Raw genomic sequence first — 19964 nt, forward strand, 5'->3', positions numbered from 1 at the left:
CCTGCTGATGCGATCTCTCGTATACTTGAGTTATTCTACCACATCCTCCCAGGCTTCCCATGTGGCACTAGTGGTAAAGAACCCCCTGCCAATGCAGGAGACATAAGAGATGTGGATTCAATCCCTGGGTTGGGCAGATCCCCTGGAGGAGGGCATGGCAACCCACTCCAGTATTCTTGCCAGGAGAATCCCATGGACAGAGGAGCCTGGAGGGCTACAGTCCATAGGGTCACACAGTTGGACACAACTGAAGTGACTTAGCATGCATGTACCACATCCTCCCAAAGCAAGCAGAGGCTTATGGGCCCTGCTTAAACCTCCACTCTCTCAAGGCAGTGCATTACTAACAGCCAAGTGGCTATCCATTAACAGGTTGTGGAATCAGCCTAGTAGGTCATGTTTGGGATGGGATGATGGGATGGGATAGAAATGTCAGTGGGTACTCCTATGTCCTCCTCCTCTTTACCACTACCACCCTTCCCTGGATCTTCTCAATTTCCTCAACCATTTATGGCAGACAAGTATCCCAAACCCTGCCTCATATAGTAGGTATGAGTCCTTGGAATGTGACCCCACTTAAGTTGGTGCCTGGCCCTGACTATACACATCTGGTTTGGTCCGAGCAGCACAGAACAGAAGAACACCAGCTTTCCTTCACTGTGGAAGTTTACACCTGTAAACACTGCCAGGATGCACATGCCCTTTTCCAGTAGCCACTGACTCATGTCGCTGACTCACATCAGTGGCTGACCAGGCTCTGCCCCCAGGCAGGCTGCACCATCTTTTCCCAGCTGAACCAAGGAGAACAGTTCCTTGTGCTGGCATTCAGCGGGCTTCGCTTTCTGCTTACTGGCATTACCAGCCTAGCCTAGGAGAGCCAGCAGACTAAGTGGACTCCCTTTCCCTCTGCTGAGCTCCAGGCCTTTCACCCAGTCTGACTCACGCATGCACAACGCAGCTGACGATCAATAAAACAGGCCCCAGGCACTCGGCCACTTGCCTGGCCCTGTCCTGGACCTGTTCTCATTGTTCCTTCTCCAGCCTCACTTCCCTCCACATTCCAGTGTCTCCCTGACCTCTGACCTCTTAGTTCAGTCTCTCCCCTCTGGCCCTTCCCTCTACCCTTGGGTCCTGTGATGAAATAAACTCCCCGGCTTGACTTTCAGCACATGCAGAAGGGCAGGTGGAGTCTGCCCTCCGGTTCCTCTTATGCTAGCTAATCTGAGAAAAGCTCCGGCTCCCAGGCCCTGTGCCCAATCAGGGTCTTGGGAAGTGGGGGGAGAATAATGAGGAGTGACCTACCTCCCACCGAGTCTCATCTTTAAGGACCACACGTCCCCAGATCCTGCAGTCCTTCCTCGGCAATTACTGCACTTGCTAGACACACTGTTCTTTGATGCTTCGCTACCCAATACTTGTCATGTTTTCTGCCTCACTGAATTGTATGCCTCTGGATCCTCCCTTCATCCAGCACCTAGAACAGAGCTCTGAACACATGGGGTTTTACAAAGGTGAGTCAGCTGTTTATAGGATGCTACGTGCCCTCAGCTGCTAGGGAATCTCAGGGGACAGGGGACACTGAGTAGCCTTGGCCGGAGACAAGTCTGGTTAACCGTGGTGACATGCCTCTGTAAGGTCTCTCTCACCTTGCACTGTCACAGATGGTCCAGGGCACACTTCCTGCCCTTGACCCTGAGTGCTCCTCTGGCCCGTGTTTCAGGGGCCTGGACTCAGACCAAAGGAGAGGCGTGGCATGCCCCAGGGGGCAAGGTCTGTGCTGAGGTAGATTTCTTCCTCCAAGCTAACCGCTAAGACCACCTCCTCATCCCTCTGTCTGGCCAGCAGGTCTTTTGCAGGCCTGACCCCGGTGTGAGCCGTGGAATGAGGGCATTGCTGGTCAGGAGGCCTGATGGATCAGGCCCAGCTCTGCCCTCAGTGCACTTGGGGCAGGCCCCTGCTCCCCTCTGCACCTCAGTTGCCCCTCACCTGTAAAGCGGGATCACTCAGGGTTGAAAACTCAGATGCAGTGCCAGGCTAGAACATGACTGTGTGGGTGGGATGGACAAGAGACAGTGGCAGGGCAGAACTGAAGGGTACACGCTTCTTGTGGCAGCATTCAGGGTTGTCGTCTTCTCTCCTTCTCCTTTTTAAACACCTTTCAGGCCAAAATAAAGCAGATGGGCAATAGGCTTTCAACCCCTGGAACAGATATCCAATGACATCTCCTCCAACATTCTGGTTCTTCCTACTTACGCCCATATTATTCCCAGATTTTCAGACTGTGGCCCTTCTACTCCACTGAACACGACTTGTGAAGGTGTTGACAGCCCTGGGCTGTCTGGGCTGATCTCTGTCTTACAAACTTTTTCTTGCTTCACTATCATTTCCACATTTTTCATTACCTGCTTTCCCCTGCTACCCCTCTGTCTACTTCATTCTTCCTTCTTTGACTAACTTATCACCCACAATGGAATACACTTGGATTCTTGACTGGGCATGTATGAAACCAGTGGTGAAATAGATAGGTGGGCAGGGAATGAAGAGGCTGTTTCATGAGAAAAAAATGCAACCAGCGTTTGTGAAGCCAACCGGAAATGGGTAAGGGACATAACTCAAAGGAGGCAAAATCGTAGCAACAGATGTTAAAAATACACTGATGATCATAACATATTTTGGAGAAGAAAAGATCCCTATAATATCAATCTTTTGCCAGAGCAATGACAAAGGAGAGAAGGTCATTCTGATGATTAGGGAGATGTTCCATTGTCAGGGTGAAAAGAAAAGCACAGAACCCTGAAAAGAACGTGGATGGAACCCTTTTTAGTCCTTTTATTGTGCACCCCTTGTCAAAGCTGTTATGTAAAACCCTCTAGGGAATGAATGAAATTCTGTCTGTATGATTCTTTCTATTCAAATGCAGAAGAATCATGTTAAATGAACCTAGAGGACAGGACTGTTGGTATTAATATTTCCTAAGCAGTCTTCCAGGCTGTCAGGTAACTTCTCCCTGTGGTTTCTTTTCCTCTCTTAGATTGAGCCCTTCTTGCGAACCCCCCGGAACAGTAACTACACATACCCGACCACGCCCGCCATTGAGGTAATAACTCCTGACACATATCTGCCTGTCTCAGAGACAAACCGTTTCCACCCCCCGCCCCCAGCGACTCGGGGAGTGGTGCGGATTTCAGAGAAGTAGCTTAAGCAGAAACGTACCCTTCTTACCTACTGGATATTGGAATGTGAAACAAAGGCTCCTGAACCACAGAGTCCCAGGATTGTCCTAACTTGTTCTCAAGTGTTTTCCTGACGTCAGCAACTGATAGAGGAAGTGTCTGTGGATCAGTCTTCTTTGACCTTTGCACAGACATCATTTCTGATCAGGCAGCTCAGCCTTTCAAGAAGGGATGAAGGGGAGGCAGCGAGTATAATGCACATCGATTTCCTGTAAGGTGGGAGCTGAGTAGGAAGAGCCTCAGTTCCAGGGGCTGGGCCCCCAGGAAGCTGATGTATATGCAGGTGGGTCTCCAGGGCTTGTCTGGTTCAGGTCAATCATTCTAGTTCTGAGGATTTAAGGCCCATGGCTTTAGGGACAGTTGCTGCAAAGATGGCCTGGAAGATCCTGAACCACACCAGGCCTTGTGGGACAGGCTTGGTCCAGGCCACATCTGTCGGCCACCTGGACAGGGAATCAATCGCCAGTGTCAGCTGAGCACCTGTGGTTTGCCCAGTCTTGTGCTGGGGGCCAGCAGGGATTCAGAGGAGTGTCAGACATTGTTCTGTCCTCGGGAGTTAAGAGATTCCAGACTGGGCACCTCCTGTGTGTCGGGCACTGTTTCAGGAAGATAGAGCCGTAGAACAGACAGATGGAGCCCATCCCTTTTACGGACTCTACAGCCTACTGAAGGAGGCACCCGATAGACAGCGAAGCATAGTCATGTCAGAGAGTAAGGACAGTCTTGAGAAAGTGCGATGGGACAAGGAAAGCACATTCTGGTGAGCTGTGACCAAGACCAGCGATTGCAGAGGCTCAGAACTGGGGCTGAGTTGGGTGTATTTGAGGGGAGAAAGAAGTCAGCATGGCTATGGGCGTGCGAATGAAGTGGAGAGTTGGGGTCATGAGATAAGCGGGGTCGTCAAGGGCATAATCGTACAGAATCTGAACCCCTGAGAAAGAAGGTTGAACTTTGGTGGAGAGCTGTGGGAAGCTCTTGGAGGTTCTAGGAGAAAGCGGTATCATCTGGTTCACCTTTTTAAAAGAGCTCCCTGACTAGTGTGGAAAATGGATGGGGGAGTAGCAGAAGTGATTGAGGAAAGACCTTTTATAAGCCAGCTGAAGCACTGAGACTAACTTACATGAAAATATTGAAGAACTGTCGGATGCTCAGCTCTGAGATACAGGCCGCATCAGCTTCATGGCTGGGGTAATGCCATGGTTCAGCGTCGCCGAATTCTCTCAGGCTCACATTAGCCCAACAGAGGCTTATTTCAGGCCAATCGTGGACCAAAATCCATTAGAACTGAAATGTCAGCTGCATCTTGTCAGTTAGGCTTTTATTTATTTATCTAACATGTGTGTATTTATTGGATGCCTAAATGGTGCAGGTGCTGTGCTAAGTGCCAGATATACACTGATGAACAAAGTGGTTCTGGCCCATTGTCTTTGATCTTAGTCTCACATGCCTTTGCTTCTGTTGCTGGAAGAGTGAAAAACTCAGGCATAGAAAGTGATTTTTTTAAAACACTTTGCTATTTAAATTAGCCACAGACGGGCCACATCAACATTACTTGAGAACTTGTTAGAAATACAGAGTCCTGGGTGGCACCCCAGTCCTGCTGACTCAGGACCTGCATTTCCCAAGACCTGCAGGTGATCTGGGTGCTCTGGCATAGGGTGCAGCCTCTGCACCCTAAGCAGTTCTTCCCTTGGGACAGACGAACATGCTCCAGTTCCGACCTGCGTCTGTTCACCTGCAGGGGATGGGCTTGTCTCTGGCTCATCATTTCTCTGAGATGTTTCTAAAGCACTCACGGCTGTAGAATTATTTTAAATTGCATCTTCTCTGGATATTTGTCATCTACACACAAACATGTTCTTGATTTCAATAGAACCTCCACACAGAATGAGGACTCCATCAAAATGACTAATTGAGCAGTTCCTTGGAATACTCATTTACATCAGATTAAGCAAATAATACGTAAAGGAAGTTGCCCTGTTGCTCCCTTGTGAAAGGAGTGTTTTAACAAGGTGTGTCCATATCAGCCTCTGATCAGATGAAAGAGACAAAGTTCCAAAGGTTTGGCAACCACACACCTAGACAATCAGCCAACCAGAAAACACCTATGTGTGTGGAGCCCTACTATGCACTCAGCACCGGGCTTGTGCCTCAAGCCCCTCTGGGGATGTGCAGGTGTCTGGGACACTAGGAAAGGATGTCTGTTTCTCTCCCAGATGCTATGCCCTCTGCTTCCTACCTCATCCCCTCCTCCAGCCCTTGGAAAGTGTGCTCTGTATTTCAGAGTCAAGAAACTGTGACTAAAAGTATACAGGTTATGGGTTTCCTTGGTGGCTTAGTGGTAAAGAATCTGCCTGCCAATACAGAAGATATGGGTTTGATCCCTGGGTAGGGAAGAACCCCGGGAGAAAGAAATGGCAACTCACTCCAGTATTTTTGCCTTGGAGATCCTATGGACAGAAGAGCCTGGTGGGCTACAGTCCATGGGATTGCAAAAGAATTGGACATGACTCAGCGACTAAAAAAAACAAAAAATCCAAGTTATAGACTTTAGTTTATACACATGCAAGGAACTGGTTGGCTATTAAATACACAAAAAAGACATACACACATTCGGAAATGATATACAGAAACTAGAAACTTTGCATTTGTAAAAATTTCACATTGCCTTCCTAAAAATATTGTAATTATTGTTTTGGTCCTAGCATGGTAATTAGTGTCCATTAGTTTCACGTTAAGCAACACCACCTAAACCCATGTGGAGCCCTGTGGTTGCCCTATGGCAAGGAGACCTAAGACAGTAGTTTGCAGTCTCTATGCAATGATCACCTGGAGAGCAACTAAAAGGCATCGAATCCAGGTGCCGCCCCAGACAAAGTCAGAATTTCTGGGGACGAGACCCAAGCACTGTTTTGTGCATGGGGAGGTGGCAGACACCCTTTTCCTCTTCGATTCCCCTTTCACTCCATCCACAAGCCACAGCTCTTTGCCTCACATGATCCTCTACAGTGACATAGTTTTAGCTAAGGAATTCTTGGTGGACACTGGACGAAGGTTGAGGAGGCATTTCTGTTTATGTTGGTGTCTATAGAGAATCTTAGGATAGATTCTAGATTAGTGAAAGTGAATGTGTTAGTTGCTCAGTAGCGTTCGACTCTTTGTGACCCCATGGACTGTAGCTCACCAGGCTCCTCTGTTCGTAGGATTCTTCAGGCAAGAATACTGGAGGGGGTTGTCATTTGCTTCTCCAGGGGATCTTCCCTGGATTTAACATGAAAGAATCAATGACCTATATCCTGGATGCCAGTGTCCCTCAGCTGCCTATGCCGGTTTTCATCAAGGCACCACGTTCAGGGAACAACTGTGTGCGGGGGAAGAATTCTGTAGCTAACCCTTCTTGGGCTAACCTTCCTACACCATGAGTGTCTGCTGTTGTGTGTTTGCTTTTGTTGATTTAGAACTGGGGGAGTGACTTCTTGTGTATGGAGCAGAATCCTTCCAACAGTGTCCCCACGTCAGGTGAGTATAAACGTCATCACCCCCTTCAGTCAAGGGCTAAGTGTCAGGTTGCTGGGAGAACCTACAAGCACATCTTAGAGCCTTGGGCAGGCCTTGCTGATTTCTGTGCACTATAGACCTTGATCCTGGGCAGCCCATGACAAGCTGGCCTGCAGCACTGCTGGGCTCCCAGGTACTCCTCAAACCACACTTCTCATCTCAACTTATTCCTAATGGCAACTCCTCAGGCCTCCCTGCCTAGTGAGGTAGGTAGAGTCAGGGATGGGGGTCCTCTCTGCCTGTGCTCATGATCCCCACAGCTGGAACTTTCTTGGACCCCTCAAGAATGAATTGGGCTCCTCTCCGGATGGCTAAGAGCCATCAAGCCCATTACCTTCAGTGCCTTGGTGGCTCTGGATGCATGGAAGAGACAAATTTTCTAAAGCCTTAGGCTGGAAATAAGTGTAATGGGGATGGATGGGATGAAAATGGAATCTCAGGCTTCTAGTCAGGTTAACTGTTTAAAAGGAAGACCTCCACCAACCATCCATCTCTTTGCCTGTCTCCTTAGTCCATGAGCTCCAACCAGCAGATATCAAAGTGGTGGCTGCCCTGGGTGACTCGCTGACGGTGAGTACGGAGTTGAGCCAGGAATCAACTCTTCTTCCACACTGGCTCTGCGTTCAGCATCTAGCTGACACTGTCGAGAACCTACCTGTGTCCGGCACTGAAGCACAGCCAGGCAGCCACGAGACATTAGCAGGCAATCTAGAAGCCCTGCCCTCCACCCTTCCACACCCCTGCTCAAACACCACCTCCTCCCATGAGGCTTCCCTCCAGCCCCAGATTGAAGCCATCCCATCCCTTCTTCCCCACTGTTCCCAGGCATTCCATCTGTATGTGCTAAGGTACTTATCTAAGTCTGCCTGGCATCACTAGGGAACTCATCTCCCTCACTCTCTCCTCGGGTGGTGGGTCTACCCACAAACCACCCAGCTCCCCTCCACCCCATTCAAAAGTGTGTTCTTGGGGGCAGAAGGGACCCAATTCCTGCACATAGTATAGTTTCACTAAAGGAATTATATTGGCCAACCCAAGATTTCGCTATTGCTATGTGTGAGACAGTCTGCTAGCTTTTCAGAGGGAAAAGAAGTATGAGATGTGGTCTTAACCCTCTTAAAACTTGTCCAGCTGGGGAAATAAAAAACTTACACTGAAGGAGATACCTATCCAGATAGGTGACAAATAGGACTCTTGAAATCAGGTATTCATGTCTATAGAAAAACAACTTCCCTGTATGTGTGTGAGTGCGTCTTAATTTTCATACAAACATGGGGAAAGCTGTGGAAGGATACACATCAGGCTCTTAACCATTCATCGGCTCTGGTGGTGTGTATATGTGGGTAAGGGGTGAGGAGGGATGTGGAACCTGCCGCAGGAGGCAAGGTTATTAAAGTAGGGGTAAATTATTAACTAAAAAATCCTTGTATTATTTCCCTGGTTCACTTACTTTAGTAAGTTTCAAAGAGGAATTTCTCTTTTTTAATAATAGGGCCTTTAGGTAAAGCTTGATGGAGGAGGTAGAAGCTGACCAAGGTCTTAGGGAATGAACTGGAGACGTAAGGGCTAGAAAGGAGGAAGTTTAGTATTCTGGAAAGGGATGGAGTGGCTGTTAATAGGCTGCCCCAAAGCTCTCATGCTTCAGATCAACTTGTTTAGACTTGAAGGTGTGTGTGGACAGGAAAGGGGGGTGAACAAGAAAGGAAAGAGGGAACCAGGTCGTGGTGAGCTCAGAATGTTGGTGAAGGGTCAGAGTCAGGGGAAGCGTAAAGAAGCAGGTGTGCTTGGAGGAGCAGGTGGGAAACTGAGTGAGAAGGGAAGAGACGCTGGGGGCTGGGGCCAAATGGATCCAGAGCTGTCCATGGCGAGGAGATGAGAGTCTCACCAGGGAGTATGGCAGAGGGAACACAAAGGGTTGGAAGCCAGAGAAGTTGGGGAGGAAGAATCTTACTTCTTCCATGACTTGGTTACTGGTGGTGTGTGGAAGGTTGGGGAGTCAGGACAACTCAGAGATTAAGCAGCCTGGAGAAAAACTGGTACCATTTTCAGAAAAGGTAAATCCAGGTCCCAGCTGCTACACCAGGGCCAGAGGGGCTCTCCCCAGTGCCCCCAGCCTGCCCCGGACCCAGCCCAGCTCTACAGCCTTCTCTTTGCCTTTTTCAGACAGCAGTAGGAGCCCGACCCAGCAACTCCAGTGACCTCCCCACATCCTGGAGAGGACTCTCCTGGAGGTGAGGGTGTTCTCTCATCTCTGCTGATGATGCTCCCCATACAGGCATGGGTGGTATGTTTCTCCATCACTCGTCAGAGATGAGGCCAGGTACCCATGGCCCAACGCTGGGATGCAAGGGGATGCCCTGATGCTCATGCTAGTCCTAAGGGGGATGGGAATCCTGCCCTGGGGCAGCCTCTCTGGTTCTGACTCAGAAACATGATGACCGATGATTTTAACAAATGTGCTTTCTCTTCCCCAGCATTGGAGGGGATGGCGACTTAGGGACCCACACCACACTTCCCAGTAAGTAGCAACACAGAGAAGCACCATCACTGTGGCCATAACAACCCCTCGCGGTGGCCAGGGCCCTCCCCTGAGCAAGGGAAGAGAAGGTTATCTATAAGGAGGGGGAGTCAGCCCACCCTGAAAAGACCAGGAGCATCCGGTCCACACCTGTGCCCCAACATTGTATATCCATCTCCCTCTCACCTGTGCACTCTTCCATCTCCCCCTTCAAAGACATTCTGAAGAAGTTCAACCCCAACATCCTCGGCTTCTCCACCGGCACCCGAGAGGAGACAGCAGGGCTGAATGTAGCCACAGAAGGGGCCAGGGCTCGGTGAGTAGACGGGGGTACTGGAGGCAGAGGAGGGCAAGGCTGAGAGATCGGGGAGGAGAGAAGGGTGGTGTCTGAGCAGCACTAGTGGCTGTGGACAGAATCCTTCTGCTACCCAGCCCCGAGCTGCTCCACACCTGGATTAACTCCTGAAATCCTCACCCACTTTGAGATGGGCATTAGCATGAGGACCCAGAGGCTTAAACCGCTTCCTGAACAGCCCGGGGTCATCAGAGCAAATGCCCAGAGAAACCTGGATGAACCAGGCTGAATCAGAGCCTTCGCTCTGCCTGCGGCACTGTTAACACCTCTCAGGGCAGTGGGAGGAAGCACTTGAGGGTGTCTGGACGACAGGCAGGTGGCCGGGGCCCAGGATGCATCCTGCTGACCTCAGCTGACCTCCCTACCCAGGGGAGGCCAGAGTCGAATGCGTGGGGGACTCTCGGCACCCCTGGAACACAGAGCAGAGGAACACCCCACAGAGGGCCACCCTTCCTTTCTCTCCTCTAGTCCTGGACTCTGAAAAGGCTGTATTTGACACTAGGGAGTTAGGTGGTAGAGCCCCTAAAACACCGAGGCAGTTGTTTGTTTTCACTTGGATTTCTGAGGTTGACAACAATCCAGATAATTAAAGTTGAAATGCCTGACGGAGTTCATTGATTTTCTGCACAGAGTGTGCTGGGTCTTTGCTTTGTAGAAGGGTTGCTGCAGTCACATCACCAGGGAGACAGAACCGGCTTGACTCACTCTGTTTACAGGCAGCATTCCTTTCAGACACGGTAAGGAGGGCCCCACGCTCGCTAGGTTTGAGTCTCTGAGCCACAGGAAGCAATGTCAGTTCCTCAGCGTCATAAGCAGGAAGAACTTATTTTTCTGTGAAAAATTGGGCTGCCCGGGGCTGTAATATCAACATCTAGTTTCTGGTTTGCCATTATTATTATTATGATCATTATGATTTTAGGAATATCATTATAGGGCTCAGGCTTCATTAACCAGGAATTGGTTCTTTAGTCTGTTGACATTTGCGCCCCCTTCCCCTTTCTTGCTTCACTTCTCTTAAACTGCCTTTTCTATTTCACTGCTACTTGGTGCCTCCATGAGAACAAAGAGTGGCGGGGGAAGTGGCCGACACGTGCAGCTTCTTGTTAGGATCTCAGAGGTCCCGTGTTAGGGGAAAGGACAGCAAGCCATTAGTCAGCTTAAGTAAGCAAGAATGGAGCACCGTTCTGTGAGCCTTCCTTATCTGCACTGTGTCATGCGGCATGGTGTGGAAAAGGATGAGTTCACCTAAAGAGAGAGATGAATGCCACAGCAGAGCAACCAGGATAATGAGACCTCCAGTTAGATTATCTATGTCCAGCCATTGCTGGCTCTGTGACCTTGGGCAAGTCACTTGGTATCTCTGAACCTGAGTTTCCTCATCTATAAATGGAGGTAATAATAGTACCTACTTCTCTTGGCTGTCACAAAGATTCAATGAGACCGATAACCCACCTAGTTTATAATATGTATGCAAAAAAAAATGGTTATCATTAGGGTATTTTGTTTCAAAGTTTTATTTAAGATCAAACTTTCTATCAATCAATAAGCAAGAATTCACTGAGCACCTGGGAAGGACTGAGCCCCATGGTGGTTACTAAAAGATACAGAAAAATCAAAAAGTGAACTGTCTGTCCACAAAGAGCTTGCTGTCTAGTTAAGGAGCCTAAACCAATAGGAAATAATTTGGCGGGAGTAGGGGGGCGGTGGGGGGAGGGGGGAGTGTTGTTTATGGCAATGTTGCAGACTGAAATGATTTTGTACTTTGGAATGATTTGAAATGATTTTGTACTCAGAAAACAGAAAAGTGTAAAATGTGAACTGGGCAGTCTAGTTACAGACAGGTACAGACCCAGAAGGGACCCCAGAAAACATCCAGTCCTGCCTCTTTGTATAAAGATGAAAAAATTCAAGGTTAGCAGGGTTCTGTAACTTGGGTGAGCTCCACAGCAAATTGGTGGCAGAGCTGGAAGGGGATCCCTGGTCCCATAGCTCCCAAAGCATAGCTCTGCACACCAAGACTGAAAAAGGAAATGGAGGAGATGTGGGTAAACAAACCCAGAGAGAAGGCTCCTCGGGGAGGTAGGTAGGGCTTGCTCTGAGCCTGAAGCGTGGGAAGAACTTGGCTAGGGAGAGGGGAAAAGAGGGCATTCCTGACGTCCGCTAGTGTTCTGGAGGGCTTATCACCCACAGATACCCCTGTTCATATCTCGAACCTGTAAAAAGATTACAGAGACTTCTGTGGTCACCTCTAACCAAGCCAGGCTTTCTTTATGACTTTCTGACATATCCATGATAGCAATAGCATATGAGATATGGTCCTGAGTGAATAAATGAGAAACATGGCAGAAATGGTACCATGTATGCTTGGCCACATGCCCAGCATGTGGACATGCAAAGATTTAAAATACCCATTCTGCACCAGTTCCTTCTTTTATGACTTCTTCCATAGAAGCATCCATTTGCTGTATCCCTTCTGTTATACATATCTGTTTTAAATAACTGCTTTATTGAGGTGTAATTGACGTTAAGTACACTGAACCAGTTCCCTGGTGGCTCAGACAGTAGAGTCTGCCTGCAATGCAGGAGGCGTGGGTTCAATCCCGGGTCGGGAAGATCCCCTGGAGAAAGAAATGGCAACCCACTCCAGTATTCTTGCCTGGAAAATCCCATGGATTGAGGAGCCTAATGGGCTACAGTCCATAGGGTCACAGAGAGTAGGGCACAATTGAGTGACTTTCACACTGCACATATTAAAAGGGTGCAATCTGATCAGTTTGTTATATGCATGTACCTATGAAACCATTACCTCAATCAATAATGAATGTATCCATCACCTCCAAAAGTTTCCCTGTGCTGCTTTGTAATCAGTCCCTCCCTCCTGCCCCTTACGGTCTCTACCCCACTCACTCCCTGGGACCCAGGTAACCACTGACCTGCTTTCTTGTCACTATAGATTCGGTTTAATTTTCTAAACTTTTATAGAAACAGAGCCATGGATGATGTACTCTTTTCCCTTTTTAAAAAAATATGTGTTTACTTATTTGGCTGCACCAGGTCTTGGTTGTGACTCGTGGGATCTTTGATCTTTATTGCAGCAGGCAGGATCATTAGTTGCAGCGTACAAACTCTTAGTTCTGGCATGCAGGATCTAGTTTCCTGACCAGGGATCGAACCCGGGTCCCCTGCATTGGGAGCACAGAATCTTAGCCGCTGGACCACCAGGGAAGTCGGTGTACTCTCTTCTTGTCTAACATCTTTCACCCAGCAAAATTATTTTGACATACATCCCTGTTGTTATGTGTATCACTAGTTCGTTCTCCTTGATTGCTGAGTAGGGTTCCGTTGGCACGCCTCTCTCTAACCCAGAAGCATTCGTGGCACACATCTAGGGGGTGAAGTGAGTTCTAGCCTAGCCCTGTCGGTATTTGTCTCCCTCATCCTGTTTTGTTACCAGCGGGGAAAGTGAGGAGATGGGGAATGGTTTGGAAATCCAAAGGAATGATAGAGAAGAAAAACAGAAGGATTAAAAGAAGAGAAACTGGGACTTAGAGGTAAAGGTTGAAGGAGTCATGAAGCTTGGAAAAGAGGAAGCTGAGGGATCATTTGGGGTGATGGCTTTTTTCAAATATACAAAAGGTTATTTTTAAGACAGGCAGCCAAATAAGAACTGAACAGGCTCAGCCTGCAATGAAAAGAGCTGGATGAAATATAAGGGAACGGCCCTGACGGGAAGGTTGAACAGATCCCCACTGCCTGCCCGCCAACCCACCCCTCCCCACCACCACCACTATCCCTGCGGCCGAAGTGGCCTCAGAGGACCAGGCCTGTAGAAGGGGGTGGTGAGATGCATGTCAGCCCCCTGGCAGGGTCAGGATCCACTGGGGCTCCAACACCCACAGCAAATCTTTGATTGTTCATAGGTTGAAATTTCTTGAGAATTGAAAGCCTTTCAATACCTTCTGAAGGAATAGGTCTTTATATAAATTTTTTTTTTCCTGAAACATCTCCTCGCCAGGCCCAAATCCTGCAGCTTGAGCCCTCGCTCGTGAACCAGCTCTAATGTTCCCCTCTTTTCCCCTGCCCAGGGACATGCCAGCCCAGGCCCGGGACCTCGTGGAGCGAATGAAAACCAGCCCTGTGAGTACAGGCCCCTGGCCACCCTCTGTCTTTAACTAGGGTGGGTGCGAGTGGCCCTAAATGAGCCCCCTTTGCACCTCTGCACTTCAATCTCTTGGCTCGTCTTTACGAGGGACCAGATGAGTAGGTCTTGCCACCAAGACGCCGTCTCTGCTGCACCCCTTCCCCAGGCACCCTCCTCTCCAGGCCGGCTGCAGGAGGAGAGATGAGCAGAGGGCTGGTGGAGGTGGCAGGCCTCAGCCTTTGGCAGCTTTCCATTGCACCCAAGAGCTGGCTTCCCAAACCCTATTATGTAAACTTTGGCTTCTAAAAATAGTCTTCCATTCCAGTCCTTCCTCCTTCCCTCTTCCCCGGCCCCTCTAAACCTCCTCACCAGCACTTTTTTCAATGCTCTGGGTTTATGCCTTGGAATTCACTGCCTGGCAGCACTCCTACTATGGGGCTGCTGAGTGGAAAGCAGGCTCCCTAGAACCTCTCCAAGCCCCCTCCTCACCTCTCTGTCCAACTGGTCCCCTTCCCTAGACCCAGGCAGCTCTGGGCTCTTGCTTCTAGATGTGTCTTTTGCTCTGGGCTCCTTTGAAGGCCTTTGGATCACATTTTATTGTTGTTTGGTTGCTAAGTCGTGTCCGACTCTTTGCAACCCCATGGACCGCAGCATGACGAGGCTTCCCTATCCTTCACTGTCTCCCTGAGTTTGCTCAAACTCATGTCCATTGAGTCAGTGATGCCATCCAACCATCTCCTCCTCTGTTGCCTGCTTTTCCTCATGCTCTCAATCTTTCCCAGCATCAAGGTCTTTTCCAATGAGTCGGCTCTTTAGTAGTATGTTAATACAAGCCACCTCCTCCTGGACTTCAGCTTTCTTAAGATCTCAAAGGGAAAAAAGTTCTCTGTACTGAGCACACGCACACGCACACACACACACATACACGCACACACACACGCGCACACGCGCGCGCACACACACACACGCACACGCGCGCGCGCGCACACACACACGCACACATACACACACACACACACCCCTTGCCCAGCACCAAAGTGAGGGCGAGGGAACTCCACTTGACTTCTTCTCTCCACTGTGATGCAGAGGATGAAAGGCACTGGGGGGAAGGGGTGTCTAGCACATGCATGTGCCCCCCGCCCCCCACCAAGGCCTAAGTGGGCTCTTCTGTCCCCTCAGGAAATCAACCTACAGAAAGACTGGAAGCTGATCACGCTCTTCATTGGGAGTAACGACTTGTGCCATTACTGTGACAATGAGGTAGGCCCCTGACTGGCCCCCTGGGAGATGGATCTGATGGCCAAGGCCACTGTCTGTACCCAGGCTGGGATGTCCCCCATGGGAGGCACCCAGGCCAGCCCTCCCAGGCACCTGAGTCTGCCCAGACAGCCCGGCTCACACACGCCAGCCATCCCCACTACTGAGTGGCTGCTGCATTGGTTCCTTGATTCCAGATGTGTCTGGACGTCCCCACTCTCAGGCACTACTGAGGTGGTCTCTCTTGCACCCTTAAATACTGTTCTCTGGTAGCCAGTGGATAACCAGGGAGCCCCCTCACCTGTCTGGAGTCTCTGCCCATTTTTTCGGTGTTTCTTCAGGGTGGGGAGGTTGCAGGGGGAGGCTGAAACAATGTCATAAATATGGTTGATACAGCTGAACCAATCCTGATCCATGGCTCACTGCCCTTCAGGGACAAAAATGTGTTCATCACCTTCAGCCAGCCTGTGAACCCAACCCACTCCCAACCTTGTTTCTATGGGGAAATACATCCAGACGTACAAACTTTGGGAGGTAATAACTTTTGGAATTCATCTTGTTCTAAGTTGAGGATGTGCTATATTTTATTTGGCCAGGAAAAAAAAAAAAAGCAGCTGCCATAACTCAGAGGTTGTGCTAGAATGTTTGACAGTCACAGGCAGCAGGGAGAAGGCATTTATCATTCCTTGTGGCTGAGAGAGACAGTCCCCAAATTCTAGATGAGAACCAGCCTCCCCCACACAGGGACCTCTCTTCCTCACTGCCCAGACTAGAGGCAGAAGTGATCCAACCCCGTGGGATTTTAAATGTCATTGTGCCCTGCACTCTGTGGGGTCCAGGGAGCCAGAAGTGACCCCAGAAGACCTGTCTTCATGCAAAGTCAGGTTTACTTTCCTAAGAGCAGCGTTTTGTGCAAATGTCTTGGGGCCACCACCAGGATTCAGGCCATGTTTTTGGAAGGGGCTAAATCAGCCTCCAGTTGGGAGAGGGGCCAGGAGAGGAGGCCCGCAAGCTGAGTTATAAGGGTAAACATGATGGGGAGGCAGTGGCAGGGGGGCCAGCACTGTTAGGATCTGGGTTAGAGATACCATGGAGGTGGGGTGTGGGAGCCATTAATGGTACCTAGTAGGCATCAAGGGATGACTTTTCTTTTTCTTTTTTTCGGCCTTGCTGGGTCCTTGTCATGGTATGTAGGCTCTTCATTGCAAGCTTCTCTGGTTGCAGCATGCCGGCTCTATAGTTGCCGGGCACGGGTTTCTTTCTAGTTGCAGCATGTGGGCTTAGTTCCCCAACCAGAAATCAAATCCACATTCCCTGCATTGGCATCCACTGACTACCAGAGAAGTCCCCAAGGAGTGACTTCTTACCAGAGACTGTATCCATCAGCAACAAGGGTTGGGCTTCCCATCTGGTACAGGACCTTCCTGTGCTGGGCATCAGGCCAACTTCTCCCCCTCCTCCCAGGAGCTGAGCAGAGCCCCTTCCTTCTTCACAGGAGGCCCGCTCTGCTGAGGAGTATGTTAAGTACATCCGGCAGGCCCTGGACATCCTCTACGAGCAGGTAGGGAGGCACAGCGGCATGTTCTCGGGTCCTATTTCCTGCCAGCAACCAGGCTGTCTGCTGGCTCACCAGGGGTCGCTCCCTGAGCGCAGCTAGAAGACTTGTGTTCAGTGAGATACACACTGCAGAGTCCCCCAGGAGCAGGTACCCGGATGGATGGGATAGGAGGGAGGCAGCTGCCAAGCTTCTCTGTGAGGTGGAGTCTAACTGGATCTGACTGCCTTGGTTGGGTGCCAAAGAGCCTGCTTCTGGAGCCAGCTGGCCTGACTTATAGCCAGGCACTGTGGCTTCCTAGCCATGTGACTTTGGGCAAGTTGTGTCTCAGTTTCCTAATCTATAAAGTAGGGCCAATAAAGACCATTCCACAAGATAATATAAGGCACGTTCCCTCTCTCGGCCTCAGTTTATTGGTAAAATTGGGGAGGGGGGAGTAGACTGTAGACAATCCCCCAAGCTCTTTCCAGCAGTAAGCTCTGCTCCCCAAGTGCTTGCGGACTACTGAAGCCCACCCCCTCTGCTCTCCACAGCTTCCACGGGCTTTCATCAACGTGGTAGAGGTCATGGAGCTGGCTGACCTGCACCAGGGTCAAGATGGAAAATGTGTCATGCCACTGCCAGCCCAGTAAGTAGACGGACATGGTCCTGAGGCAAGGGCATCTAGGGAAATAGGGCTCAGATACCAGCGGGTGAGACCGAGACTGGCAGAGCTGGACAATCCTGTCCAAGGGGCAAACATCAACAATTAGCCAGGGGCTTGGAAAACCATTCTAAAGTGTTGCTACCTTATTGAATGCCTACTGTATGCAAGTTGCTTCAGTTCTCTGGACCTCACTTTGCCTTTCTGGAAATGATCTGTGAGGGCTCCAGAATTTCTGTGGTGCCAAACCCCAACTTCAGCGAGTTGTTCCCTGTTTGAGAGGTGGCACGAGGCAACAAGCTTTCGAAACAGCTCTACTGGGCCTCACGTCCTGGCGCTGCCGTTTAGAAGCTGTGGAACCTTGTACAAACCACACCACCTCTCTGGGCCTGTTACTCACATGTAAAAATCTCCCAGGGAAGTAGAGGTGACATCTAGGGGAAACACATGTAAAGTGCATGGTCCCCCTTGGGCAGGCGCTCAGGAAATAGTAGCTATAATGTGCTTCTTAGGACTGGCCTTGAAAGCCAGGCTTAGAGCTAAGTGATGTCCTGTAAGAATCTCTGTTGGCCTGGAATTTGTTAAAGCTCATCCCTGACCCTGCAGGAAGTTGCCCTCTTTAAGGCCAGAAGGTTGCCCAGAGTTCCTGTGACGGTTTTTATGGGGGAGGAGATTCTACAGGGTGGCTAAGAAGCCTTATCTGGAGTCAAATGGATTTGCTGGGAAGGTGACCAGCTGGTTCCAATCTTGCCTGGAACCTGGTCCCTGCCTGGAGCAGCCAGTGCCGCCCAAGAGCGTCTTCCTGCAGGAGAGTCCTCAGCAGCTGAAGGTAGGGAAGGGAGGCCTCAGGAACATGAGGAAGAAAGGCTGGGCCACTTGGGAGTCTTCCCAAAACTCCAGCCCCTCTGGAGAAACTCCAGGAGCCACAGGCTAGGGAAGGAAATAGGTGGCCAAGGAAATGGACAGCCTGTCCGCAGGAGCCCCAGGCACTGTTGCCAGCCCTTCTGCCTTCTCTCCTAATAAGCACCTGCTGGATCGCATGTCTCTGAGTCATGCTTCTCTGACCCGGGCCCAAGAGGCAGCAAGTCTGTGTTGTGGGGGCACCTGTGTGTATGGAAGGGGGTTGGAGTAGCCTCTGAGGGGCCCTGAGCCTCAGGACTCCTCACCACACAGGAGCAACTGCACCTGCCTACAAGGCTCCCAGGAGAACTTGCCGGAGATGCAAGAATTGAAGACGGTGAACTGGAACTTCCAGGTGACCCTGTGCCCCTTTTCCCTCCCCACCCTCCTCTTTACTTCCGAAGCAAGGATTGGGAAATCGGGTGTTTGGCAGGGTTCTGCTTCGAGCAAGGCCACTTCCTAAAGGCAGATCACAGCCCCTGAAATGTGTGTCCAGGTAAACCAACATCAGGGGAGGGCAGTGAGAACTCAGAAGGGAAGCTGGAAGAAACCCCTCCTCTCAACTCTCAGAGGAGGCATCACCCCTTCACCCCCCCCACCCCAACCCCACTCAGAGGGGAGAGGGGCTGTGTTTACTGCTCTTGGGCTCCCTCCCTCTTTACTTTCTCACGTCTGTCTCTGCTCTTGCTGTCCCCTCCCTGGACCTGCCCGCCTGGGCCTTTCTGCAGCACATCCCTGTCACGCTCAGAACTTTGTCTTCTTACCTTTCTGAGAAGCTTCCCTTGACTAAGCTCCCTGCTGGCAACTTCAGTCAGCACTTCACTGACCCTAAAGCCATACATGATTTTGACTTTTACATCTCACAGATGGATAACTAGCTCCTTGAGGGTGAGCACAGGTAGTCTATCTTTTACAGTCCACCTTTGGGCACTTAAGCAATGCCAAGACTGTGGATACTCATGCTGAGGTCTAAGGCATTTTGAGGAGCTGGTGTTGAAAAGTTCCCCATTTGGACTGGAGTCCCACGCTCTAATCCACTTCTTCATGCAGTGAGAGCAGGTTGGTGTCTGTGCCTGGTGCAGTCTAGGTGGATGCTTGGGCAGTAGAGCAGCTCCTCTGGGTCTCCTGGCCCTGACATGACCCACCGGAGGCCTCAAGGACAGTCCATCTGTCCAGCCTCGCTGTGGGACTGAGCAGCCTCCCTCCCCATCCCTAGAGTGCCCTGTCAACACTCTCCTACCAGTACCTGCAGCGTGAGGACTTCGCCGTGGTCGTACAGCCTTTCTTCCAAAACACTCTTGTCCCCCTGAACAAGGTGAGCAGCTGGGAGGCACATGTATAGTGGCCGTTATCTTGGGGAATGTATTTCCTTTTCCACATGGGCTTTTTTGGACGATCTTTCTCCAGGAGTGCTCCCAAGGAGCTGCTGTTTCTGCTTTTGCTCCTTCCCCCCTTTTGAGTATTACTTGAACTTAGATGTAGTTGGAAAGAAAATGTGAAAATTAACAGTGACCGAGCTCCCCAGGTATGGCCCTGATATTTGCCAGGTTGGAATAAAATGAAAGCTTCCCCAAAACATTCTTTTCAACTATTAGGGCAGGGATGCTGAAGGAAAAGGGATGGATTGTAGGTGGCTATGAATCCGGGAGACCTGGGTTCAGTCCCTGGGTTAGAAAGAACCCCTGAAGGAGGAAATGGCAGCCCACTCCAGTATTCTTGCCTGGGAAATCCCATGCGCAGAGGGCCCTAGTGGGCTACAACCCATGGGGTCCCAGACGAGTCAGACACAACTTAGCCACAACAA

General features: G+C 50.3%; 1 protein-coding gene across 3 annotated transcripts in view; it reads left to right on the forward strand.

The window, feature by feature from the left end:
- PLB1 (phospholipase B1) overlaps positions 1-19964 on the forward strand; it is a 132681-nt gene that overhangs the window by 103308 nt on the left and 9409 nt on the right. For all 3 annotated transcript variants that reach the window (XM_086326125.1, XM_086326126.1, XM_086326127.1), the window contains 12 exons: positions 3032-3097; positions 6692-6752; positions 7303-7361; positions 8955-9022; positions 9266-9309; positions 9526-9625; positions 13750-13801; positions 14985-15065; positions 16558-16623; positions 17151-17245; positions 18434-18515; positions 19377-19475. In XM_086326125.1, coding sequence (XP_086182251.1) covers positions 3032-3097; positions 6692-6752; positions 7303-7361; positions 8955-9022; positions 9266-9309; positions 9526-9625; positions 13750-13801; positions 14985-15065; positions 16558-16623; positions 17151-17245; positions 18434-18515; positions 19377-19475 — 873 coding nt within the window. The remainder of the gene's footprint in view (positions 1-3031; positions 3098-6691; positions 6753-7302; positions 7362-8954; positions 9023-9265; positions 9310-9525; positions 9626-13749; positions 13802-14984; positions 15066-16557; positions 16624-17150; positions 17246-18433; positions 18516-19376; positions 19476-19964) is intronic.

This window comes from Bos grunniens, chromosome 11, assembly GCF_055505025.1.
Source record: "Bos grunniens cultivar Pamir isolate PY7600 chromosome 11, Bosgru_T2T1.0, whole genome shotgun sequence".
Classification (NCBI taxonomy): domain Eukaryota; kingdom Metazoa; phylum Chordata; class Mammalia; order Artiodactyla; family Bovidae; genus Bos; species Bos grunniens.